This window comes from Oncorhynchus tshawytscha, linkage group LG03 (genome assembly GCF_018296145.1).
Source record: "Oncorhynchus tshawytscha isolate Ot180627B linkage group LG03, Otsh_v2.0, whole genome shotgun sequence".
Classification (NCBI taxonomy): domain Eukaryota; kingdom Metazoa; phylum Chordata; class Actinopteri; order Salmoniformes; family Salmonidae; genus Oncorhynchus; species Oncorhynchus tshawytscha.
Genome location: NC_056431.1, coordinates 20,513,769 through 20,526,112, shown reverse-complemented (window position 1 = coordinate 20,526,112; position 12,344 = coordinate 20,513,769). Strand labels below are relative to the sequence as shown.

The following is a 12,344-nucleotide window of genomic DNA, read 5'->3' as shown; positions in this document are numbered from 1 at the left end:
TAATAACTGCATTATAATGCATTACACCTGCAGGCTTTAAGTAAAGTGTCGCAGAGAGTTTTTGGTTGTGAGTAGATTGTTTTTTGTTGTGAGTAGACTGTTAATGTGTCCTTTAGGAAAGAGGTTATGATGTAGGATGTGTGTCAGGTGTGATATCTCAAAAACCTGTGACTGTTGGTTGCCTGGCAGGTGTTCATGTATTAGCTCTCAGAGACCTGTGACTGTTGGTTGCCTGGCAGGTGTTCATGTATTAGCTCTCAGAGACCTGTGACTGTTGGTTGCCTGGCAGGTGTTCATGTATTAGCTCTCAGAGACCTGTGACTGTTGGTTGCCTGGCAGGTGTTCATGTATTAGCTCTCAGAGACCTGTGACTGTTGGTTGCCTGGCAGGTGTTCATGTATTAGCTCTCAGAGACCTGTGACTGTTGGTTGCCTGGCAGGTGTTCATGTATTAGCTCTCAGAGACCTGTGACTGTTGGTTGCCTGGCAGGTCTTCATGTATTAGCTCTCAGAGACCTGTGACTGTTGGTTGCCTGGCAGGTGTTGTTGTATTTTATTCAGATCCCCATTAGCTGTTGCTGAAAGCAGCAGCTACTCTTGCTGGGGTCCACACAAAACATGAAACCTGACATATAACAGAATATCAATAGAAAAGAACAGCTCAAGAACGGAGCTACACACTTTGATAAGGAAAAGAATAGACCCAAAGAAAGGTCCTACTGACAGTTACACACATTACTGACAAGTACACACATTACTGACAGTTACACACATTACTGACAGGTACACACATTACTGACAGTTACACACATTACTGACAGCTACACACTTTGATAAGGAAAAGAATAGACCCAAAGAAAGGTCCTACTGACAGTTACACACATTACTGACAAGTACACACATTACTGACAGTTACACACATTACTGACAGGTACACACATTACTGACAGGTACCCACATTACTGACAGTTACACACATTACTAACAGGTACCCACATTACTGACAGGTACCCACATTACTGACAGTTACACACATTACTGACAGCTACACACTTTGATAAGGAAAAGAATAGACCCAAAGAAAGGTCCTACTGACAGTTACCCACATTACTGACAAGTACACACATTACTGACAGTTACACACATTACTGACAGGTACACACATTACTGACAGGTACCCACATTACTGACAGGTACACACATTACTGACAGGTACCCACATTACTGACAGTTACACACATTACTGACAGGTACACACATTACTGACAGTTACACACATTACTGACAGGTACACACATTACTGACAGTTACACACATTACTGACAGGTACACACATTACTGACAGTTACACACATTACTGACAGGTACACACATTACTGACAGGTACCCACATTACTGACAGGTACCCACATTACTGACAGTTACACACATTACTGACAGGTACACACATTACTGACAGTTACCCACATTACTGACAGTTACACACTTTGATAAGGAAAAGAATAGACCCAAAGAAAGGTCCTACTGACAGTTACACACATTACTGACAGGTACCCACATTACTGACAGTTACCCACATTACTGACAGTTACCCACATTACTGACAGCTACACACTTTGATAAGGAAAAGAATAGACCCAAAGAAAGGTCCTACTGACAGTTACACACATTACTGACAGGTACCCACATTACTGACAGATACACACATTACTGACAGGTACACACATTACTGACAGTTACACACATTACTGACAGGTACACACATTACTGACAGTTACACACATTACTGACAGGTACACACATTACTGACAGTTACACACATTACTGACAGGTACACACATTACTGACAGGTACACACATTACTGACAGTTACCCACATTACTGACAGTTACCCACATTACTGACAGTTACACACATTACTGACAGCTACACACTTTGATAAGGAAAAGAATAGACCCAAAGAAAGGTCCTACTGACAGTTACCCACATTACTGACAGGTACCCACATTACTGACAGTTACACACATTACTGACAGGTACACACATTACTGACAGTTACACACATTACTGACAGGTACACACATTACTGACAGTTACACACATTACTGACAGCTACACATTTTGATAAGGAAAAGAATAGACCCAAAGAAAGGTCCTACTGACAGTTACACACATTACTGACAGTTACACACATTACTGACAGGTACACACATTACTGACAGGTACACACATTACTGACAGGTACCCACATTACTGACAGGTACACACATTACTGACAGTTACCCACATTACTGACAGTTACACACATTACTGACAGGTACACACATTACTGACAGGTACACACATTACTGACAGGTACCCACATTACTGACAGGTACACACATTACTGACAGTTACCCACATTACTGACAGGTACACACATTACTGACAGTTACCCACATTACTGACAGTTACACACATTACTGACAGTTACCCACATTACTGACAGTTACCCACATTACTGACAGTTACCCACATTACTGACAGTTACACACACATCAGTACATATACATCAGTACATGTACATCAGTACATATACATCAGTACATATACATCAGTACATATACATCAGTACATATACATATGCCTAAAAGCCTAAGTGTTGTGCGTGTTGTTTTATTTGTTTGCTTGAATCATTTGATTGAAGGGAGTTTATGGCTCTATATAATACTGTGTGTTGCCTTGAATTCATTCTGGATTTGGGGACTGTGAAGAGACCCCTGGTGGCATGTCTGGTGGGGTAAGTATTTCTGTCAGAGCTGTATGTAAGTTGATTATACTGACCATTTGGAATTTTCTACACAATAATATTTCACAAAAACAAGAATTATTGCAGTCAATCTCTCCTGTACTGATATGAATACTATTGACATTAGCCCTCTGTGTACATTGAAGGGCAAGGAGTGTTGATGTAGTGCGGACGTGACTGGTCTGGTGTCCTTGGTCTGTGGAGTCACCTTCCTGGTTCTGGCTCAGCCTCATGACTCATCAGCTTTAGCTTTAACACACAGACCCACCTGGTGACGGGTAGCCCTAGTGATGATAAGGTGGTGAAACTCTACTTTGTCACTTTTGTCAAATGTACGAGAAGTGCATTGTGAATAAAATAATGGGATTATTTTGTTTTTGTACCAATGTCTAATGCCGTCATTGCATAATGGAGGAAATGGGAGGAAGGAATCTTGTTAGGTTTTGGTTGTGGAGAACGTGCGTTGCTTAAGCATTTGTGGATGAAGATATTAATATAGTTTGCATAATATGTTAGACTATAAACAAGCTAAATTAGCTGTTGTGTCAGTGATAGAATACTTGGAGTTTGTGGTTTTCCTCAAAGACGTTTTTGCTTTAAAACTTTTTTAAATATACGCATTTTGAATAATATAAATTCTCATGTCACATAGTACTTCTACAAATTCCTATGAATTTGATCCCTTACAATTTCCGATGGGGAAAAAAATAAACAAGAAACCAGGGGGAAAATACCCCTGTCCCCTACACAAATAACCCTCTTCATGAACCAAATGGATGAAGAAGGCCAGTGGAAGGACAGTAAACTCAGCAGGAGTAATGTGTGGGCTGTAATCATACGAGGGATTAGTGTTGAATTGGACGTATCTGGTGTGTCTGGCCTGGGGGTTGGAGTTTAAGAGCACGTCAACGTCTCTTTGGTTAACCTCAGATTACAGAGCACAGGGGAAGTAATTGTTGGATCAAACTCCGAGACAGCTGTGTTTATTAGAGGTTACACCGCGAGAGTCATGACAACAGAGCGGGTTACGTTGGGAGGGTGGGGTTCTGGTGTTAGCCAGGCTACTCGAGTCTGAGCCCGGAGCTAAATGCTAACTGTTAGCAATGCAGCGGAGAGCATAGTGAAATGGATACAAACATGTAGCCTAGGGGTATATTGGCATAAATCTGTTTTCTAACGGATCAATCTTCAAATGTTATTGAGATTTTTATGTTTCTACGTGCTTTGTTGTTTTTGTAAATGGGGTGAAACCACTGTAACCCCGACATCTTAATTACAGTGATTGATCCTGAGTGTCATTTTAGGGTCATGGAATACAATCATACAACCCCTGAGAACACAATTCTGTGAAACACATCTGAATAGACATCACGGGATATGAATGTTTTTCACACGCAGTTGAACTCATATTTCCCAATAATTGGATTTATATTTGCTCCGTGAAATAGTAGACTGTTGCTTCGTAGAGTCTATATTCCATGACAGCAGTTTTATGGCTGTGTGGAATCTCGGGCCAATTGGACAGATCTTATCGGAGAGCAGTCGGGATCAAGACCAGGAGAGGCGGAGGTGGGAGAGAGCAGTGGAAGACGATTAATTATTCACGTTAGTCTGTGTCCTTCAGACATCTTAACTCTCACTCGACACACTGCCGCAGGATTTTAGTCCCAGATAAAGACATTTTTAAGAGGGCCGATATGCAAGGCGCATATACAGACATGCATGAAAAGACGCGTGACGCACAAGACATTGACAGGTACACATTAAACAAACTTACGAGGACACGCTTACATGCATTTACGAGCAGCACACAAGTTTCAAAAAACACCCTTGCACACTCCCCATAGGAGAACCCTTTGGTTCCAGGTAGAACCCATTTTGGGGTTCAATGTAGGACCCTTTTCAGAAAGAGTTCTACCTGGAACCAAAAAGGGTTCTACCTGGAACCAAAAAGGGTTCTACCTTGAACCAAAAATGGTTCTCCAATGATGACAGCTGTAGAACCCTTTTTTCTAAGAGTGTACTATCCACAGCTAGAGAGTCTCATACCTAGAGACAGGACTTACTCAAGTCTACAAGCTCCACTCTTAATACTACAATGAGCCATGAGCCAATATAACGTTCAGGTCAGGGAGTTGAAACACTAGCCTTACACAAGGCAATGTTAAAAGATGGAACGTCTCCTTGTGTGTTCGTGCATGTTGGGAGATCAGTGTTGCTTTGTTATCCTTTGGAACGAATGAAAATGTGAAAATGAACGCATGAGGGTAAAGAGTCTTGTCTCAGTACTCCATCCTGAAATGGGGAAATCGTTTTTTGAGTTACTGCACTCTGTTAGCGGAGACTAAAAGATTGGCTAAAATATTGACCTACAGTTGAATTCGGAGGTTTACATACAGCTTACCCAAATACATTTGAACTCAGTTTTTCACAATTCCTGACATTTAAGCCTAGTAAAAATTCCATGTCTTAGGTCAGTAGGATCACCACTTTATTTTAAGAATGTGAAATGTCAGAATAATAGAAGAGAGAATGATTTATTTCAGCTTTTATTTCTTTCATCACATTCCCAGTGGGTCAGAAGTTTACATACACTCAATTAGTATTTGGTAGCATTGCCTTTAAATTGTTTAACTTGGGTCAAACGTTTCGGGTAGCCTTCCACAAGCTTCTCACAATAGGTTGGGTGAATTTTGGCCCATTCCTCCTGACATAGCTGGTGTAAATGAGTCAGGTTTGTAGGCCTCCTTGCTCACACACGCTTTTTCAGTTCTGCCCACAAATGTTCTATAGGATTGAGGTCAGGACTTTGTGATGGCCACTCCAATAGCTTGACATTGTTGTCCTTAAGCCATTTTGCCACAACTTTGGAAGTATGCTTGGGGTCATTGTCCATTTGGAAGACCAATTTGCGACCAAGCTTTAACTTCCTGACTGATGTCTTGAGATGTTGCTTCAATATATCCATGTAATTTTCCTCCCTCATGATCTATTTTGTGAAGTGCACCAGTCCCTCCTGCAGCAAAGCACCCCACAACACCCCCATGCTTCACGGTTGGGATGGTGTTGTTCGGCTTGCAAGCCTCCCCTTCTTTCCTCCAAACATAACGATGGTCATTATGGCCAAACAGATCTATTTTTGTTTCATCAGACCAGAGGACATTTATCCAAAAAGTATGATCATTTGTCCCCATGTGCAGTTGCAAACTGTAGTCTGGTTTTTTTATGGCAGTTTTGGAGCAGTGGCTTCTTCCCTGCTGAGCATCCTTTCAAGTTATGTCGATATATGACTCATTTTACTGTGGATGTAGAAATTTTTGTACCTGTTTCCTCCAGCATCTTCACAAGGTCCTTTGCTGTTGTCCTGAGATTGATTTGCTCTTTTCGCACCAAAGTATGTTCATCTCTAGAAGACAGAACGCGTCTCCTTCCTGAGCGGTATGTCAGCTGCGTGGTTCCATGGTGTTTATACTTGCGTACTATTGTTTTTACAGATGAACATGGTACCTTCAGGCGTTTGGAAATTGCTCCCAAGGATGAACCAGACTTGTGGAGGTCTACAATGTTTTTTTCTGAGGTCTTGGCTGATTTATTTGGATTTTCCCATGATGTCAAGCAAAGAGGCACTTCTTTTGAAGGTAGGCCTTGAAATACATCCACAGGTACACCTCCAATTTACTCAAATGATGTGAATTAGCCTATCAGAAGCTTCTAAAGCCATAACATAATTTTCTGGAATTTTCCAAGCTGTTTAAAGGCACAGTCAACTTAGTGTATGTAAACTTCTGACCCACTGGAATTGTGATACAGTGAATTATAAGTGAAATAATCTGTCTGTAAACAATTGTTGGAAAAATTACTTGATACACATACAAAGTAGATGTCCTAACTGACTTGCCAAAACTATAGTTTGTTAATAATAAATTTGTGGAGTGGTTGAAAAAGGAGTTTTAATGACTCAAACCTAAGTGTATGTAAACTTCCGACTTCAACTGTATGTATTTCGTTCGCTTTTTGACATTCAGTAGAGCTGAGATGCTGGACTCCTATGTGCCTTCTGGTAAGTGCAAACATGTACTATATAACAATTCCATCACAACCAGATACATTCCCTCTTTTTTTCTATGGACATGTTTATATTTGAAAAACCACCCAATGGATACTGTAGCTAACTCCTCACTCCTCAACCAGAGTACAGTTCTGGTTGTTTGAATTGGCTGTTTTGGCTGCACGTTGCATTTCTGGTCGGCAATCTGGCTTGTCGGCAGCGTGTTTCCAGGGTGACGTCAGGCAACATGTCAGTGGAGGATCCTGCAGGGATGATGGCTGCAGAATGACATGCTTTGTTAAAGGAGAACTGGGACGTGTCTCCACATGAGCATCGGCATTTGCTGCTTTCCAACAGATGGCAGCGCTCCTCCGAGCGGAGGGAAAAAAGACGTTTGGTTTCCCTCCCTCTCTCTCCCTCTTTCTTTTTTACAACTGCTTCATTTTATTCAGCCTTACCATCGCCTGGGGACTTGATGTGGCAAACATAGTTTTTATTTGCCTCAAGCCGGTGTTTTGATATGGTATCTGCGCTTTTAGTCATGCTGGCTCCGAGTTCATCATGTTGTTAAATGTGCTGTGTTAAAAGTCATCCCTGGTTCTAATTAATGGGTACGGAATGGCTTTCTTTAATTCCTAATGTTTTGGAAAGCTGCTATCTAATCCTCCGGTGTTGAAGAAAGGCTCTGCTGGTTGTAATTGTTGGCTTATAAAGCCCGCTCTGGCTCGTTTTATGTAGATGACAATACAATTATTTACATCGGTTTTTCCAGGGAGTTTTGCACCCCTTGCTATTGAATCTTCTTAGTTATGGGTCTGTCTGGCATGGTTCTCTCATTTCACATTTGTAATTTAGAGGATGGTTTCAGCATTAGGACATTTCTGTCTTAAAGATGCACTATGCAGAAATCTCTCCGCTATTTCCTGGTTGCTAAAATTCTGAAAGTTTGCCTAATTTCAGTTTATCTGACAAAACAAGAAACTATAGTGGAGAGAATTATTGTACCATCTTAACCGCTGTGAAATATAGTTTCAATACCCGAAAATATAGTATTTTCATCTGTTTGAAGCTGGTGTACAAAACCGAAAGTAGAAGATGCAAAAATAAATCTTAGAAATCATAGAAATAGCACACAGGACATATCTGCCACTTCTTAGGCTTGGTTTCAATAAGAATGACAGATTTATAACTTACATTTCTATGTGAAGTTGGTGGGGTCACCCAAAAAGTTACATATATTGATTGCAGCTTTAAACAGTGAGAAGGATTATTAAATAGTCAAATACAACTGGGTAACACTGACATGGCATTCCCATGATCCAATTAACATCATACTGTATTTGTCTCTGTCTCTGTATTTGTCTCAATTGTCTTAATTTATCTACAACTTGTTCAGACTCAGTCTAGAGGCCTTGTTTTCATTAGCAGAGAGGTCATCATAGTCAGGGAAGGCAGAACAATATCAGATTTTTAAACCTTTATATAACTAGCCAAGTCAGTTAAGAACATATTCTTATTTAAAATGACGGCTTACCCCAGCCAAACCCCGGACAACTGTGCAGCACCCTGTGGGACTCCCAATTACGGCCAGATGTGATACAGCCTGGATTCGAACCAGGGACTGTAGTGACGCCTCTTGCACTAAGATGCAGTGCCTTAGACCGCTGGGCCAAAATACACTCGGGAGCCCCCCAGATACAAGTGCCCTCATATTTCATCTCATTTGAATCTGAATTTTTTGGTGGTTTGGTCTATGAGACGTTTTACAGTTTGCTCATAATATCATAATCCTTTTTAACCGAGAACCACCACAGCACAGACCATCTAACATGGCATATTCTCTTTCTTCTCCTCTACAGGTAATGCATGTCAAAATGGCCTCCTGCCGACGCTGATACGTCCTGCTCTGCCCACCATCCAGCAGTCTCTGGGCATGAAGCAGTTCCAGCTCCCGTTTCCCCTGGATACGGCCTCAGCAGTCAGCCTCTTCCCCGGCTTCGGCACGGTAAGTCCCGGGTCATGTGATAAGGGTCAGCTCAGGGCATTACAATCCTGGTTAGGTCTGGCTAAGATCATAAAGTATGGTATCTGATATCGTTGGTGTAATGGTTTCGATTTAGTATGATGCCATTCATGTCAGAGGGCATGTGATTTGTCTGTTGAAGTGTGAGCCTCTTTCAAACATTTGACCATACATTTCCAATACTTTCAGCTGCTGATGTAAACAATGTTTTAGGACAGTCGTAAATGTGTGCACTAAACCAGAGCAGGCAGTCAACCGGGGTAATTTAAAAGAATATATTGGGATTGGGACTAGTTAAATACGTTGCATGTGAACAGACTTCCCACATATCCAATGTGCACTTATTGTAGAAGTTGACTGTATTCTCTTGCACTGTTTTCTTTGTACGCATATATAAATGATAGGCAAATACTGTATGTGGCCTCATCAGGTTTGAATTCAGCAAAATCATGTGACATAAAAAGTCTACGGCTTGAGCTTTTTGCGTTTGAATTACAGGGGATAGCTCAATTTAAAGCCTGCTTCAAACAGAACCATAAATATGGAGCACAGCTGCAGGAAAACACAGGAGACAAGTGGGGACATCATCACGGAACAAGGCTTGGATAGTCCAGTTGAAAGCCAGATAGTATCAGGAATGGATTTCATGAGAAAGTTCAAGTCTTGCCTCCATTCCTCTTCTCACCTTCTAATCTGCATTTAACAGACCTTTCGGCAAATAATGAGTTCACTTTCCGTGATTTGGGAAGTCTCCAAATCACGGGAAGCTGATACTGGATTAACATGGGGTAATTACCTCTCCCATACGCTATTTTCTCTCTCTCTCTCCATCTCTCTCTCTCACATGCTCTCTCTCTCTCTCTCTCTCTCTCTCTCTCTCCTTTCTCTGTGCCCTTGACGTTTAATCACTGGCAGAATGAATAAGGTGATTGTAAAAGCTAGCGTTGGAACGATCAACAGTGCTATAAAAGTGTTTATGCGCGAGTTATTGTTCCATGTTTGGTTATGCTGCTTACACTTGGGTATCTTTGTATTGGTTTGGTTTCAGGGACATAACAAAGTGGTGATGTCTGTTTCTTGCATGTGGGATGGAGAGCTTTTTTTATGTGTGTGTGTCCATTTGAAAGGATCCATGGTTAGTTGTGTGTGAAGAGGTTTCACAGCATTGTTGTGAGTCAATTCAATGTTTTGAAATCAAAAACTCAAACTCAATTGGAAACTCAATGCCTTGTTGATTTAATTTGAGTTCAAATCGTGACGTTTCAACCGTCAATGCCCTTCATCAGAAAGAAGGGATCAATTCAATCAAATGATTGATGAAGTGAGTCAATAACATGTGTGGTAATCCTGCATTATTTTCCAGTGTAGATACAGAGGTATTAGGTATTGTTAAATGTACTATACAAGGTTTAGCTAAAGCTTCTTACCATCATGAGCTATTGGAAAGGTCGCTGTTCTATCAGATATGAGGTCAGTTTTGCTAATGCGCCTCTAAGGCACAATAAACATTTATGCACTCTGATTCGCAATATACAAAATAATTATATAGACTACGATGATGACTACAGTTTTCCGTTAACCTACTCCGGTGTAATAAAGTGTCAGAGTTCTGGCGTGATATTCAGCAGACACGTTTCCCACCTTCTTTCCAGAGCCGGGGAGTTACTTGCATGACCACACCTGCATCTGATGAGATAGATTCCAAGTCTCCTTGCAGCTCTCAGCCAATGATGTTTTGTATTACAGAATGTGACTGGATATGTTTCGCCAGAAAGGATAGCAGGAAACTTTTCTCAATGTTTTGTTGTACTCCCCCTTGGTTGCTATTCCTTCTTCCTGGGGTGCGATACTTCTTATAAAATAGAAATGTGTCCTTATGTAATGTGTATATATAATATATAATGTAATAAACATTTTTTTTTACTAATTTGCTCTATAAAAGCTGTACAACCCCCTGTTCAATTCTTTGCATATTACATTCTGGGCATTATGCTGCAGTATTTCATTTATTTTTTAAGAACAAATTCTTATTTTCAATGACGGCCTAGGAACAGTGGGTTAACTGCCTGTTCAGGGGCAGAACGACAGATTTGTACCCTAGGCTACCCTGCCGCCCCATGTTAGAAGGAATTGGTTTGTAGAATCTTCTCTTCACATTTCCTAGAAAACATTAGGTTTAGTTGTCAGGATGAGAAAGAAAGTTTTTGTAGACAAAGGAACAACAGTGCAGGAAGGCCGTTCGCGGCTAAGGTGAAACCAACCGTGAAATAGGTGTAGAACTTTAGATTACAGCAACTCTGCAGTTGTGATATTGAGATGACCAGAGTGAAAGAACAGAAACAAACCAAATAAAAAGAATGAGAGCTCAACACTCAGCACAGGCAGGTGTTGGTTTGGGGGTGTAATGAAAGGAGTGAATGGGAAAAGTAGTTTTCAGTTAAGGGGGCTTTCTTCACCCCTGAAAATACCATTTATCTTTCTAGGGGCCTACATTTGTCTTCAAGAAACAATACAAACTCTATTTCCTCTGTAGAGTAATCAGGAATGTGAGTTATTGATTCCTTCTCACCGGTCTGTACGCTGGAAAATTGCTTTGTAGTTCCGGACTGAGAATGACACATGGGTTTCAGCCCGGAGTCCCTCAAGCATCACAACCCATTTCAACCCCCCCTCTAAAAAGTCAGTTATTCTATCAATGCCAGTAATGGAAATGTAGGTTTCAAATGCACTTGCGTATAAGCATGCAGCTTTGTCTGTTTTTTCTTTGGATGAATAAATGATAGCGGAGGAGCGCTGCGTGATTTGAGAAAAAGAACAAAGGGCCAGAGACTATTTGCAGATTTTTATTTGATTTACGCAAGTCTCGTAACAGCTAATGAATTCTATAAATTGTATTCCCAGAAGGATAGCAGCTGAACCACCAAAGAGGAGAACACAGTGGGGATAAGGACCACCCTTGTGGTGCGCCCTTGCAAATTACACCTGATGTAAAAATGCAATAGAGACTATATGATTAATGCAATGGTTGCTATCAGTTAGCACTCTGTACTTTTTAAACTCTTCCCCTAACAGTTGCTTTACGTGGCCAGCACTCTCTTAATGGTTTCTCCCACGATAACATTTCACTCTCCTGGGTAGCGGCCTGCAGAGCTCTCTCAGTAGGAATGCAGAGATAAACTGTGGAGCTAAAGCCAATTTTTTATGGGAATGCTATGTGCCAGCAGCTTGCCTGGCAAAGTATTGTCAATACTTGTGCACGTATATTTTGTAGTGCTTTCTCTCGTCTCAAGATTTGCAGTAAGCCCTCTCCAAAGTAGAATATTTACAAAATTGATTTAGATGGGACAGTTATATATGTTGTAAAATGTTGTGTGAAAAGTTGACAATAAATCATACTGTACTAGATGTGTTACAGTGCATTCAAGGGTCTATGTAGCCCCAAAGTCTATGATATACAGATTGATTTATACTGGATCAACCAATGAA

The 12,344-nt window shown here is 40.9% G+C and overlaps 1 protein-coding gene across 2 annotated transcripts in view; it reads left to right on the top strand.

Annotated features, from left to right (window-relative positions):
• The window catches only part of znf385d (zinc finger protein 385D), a 46,588-nt gene that overhangs the window by 962 nt on the left and 33,282 nt on the right, over positions 1–12,344 (top strand). The window contains exons 1-2 of one of the 2 annotated variants that reach the window (XM_024396021.2): positions 7,090–7,446; positions 8,695–8,840. In XM_024396021.2, the coding sequence (XP_024251789.1) occupies positions 7,443–7,446; positions 8,695–8,840 (150 nt within the window). In that variant the 5' untranslated portion in view covers positions 7,090–7,442. Of the gene's footprint in view, positions 1–7,089; positions 7,447–8,694; positions 8,841–12,344 lie in introns of those variants that run through there. The other variant, XM_024396007.2, reaches the window with a different exon arrangement.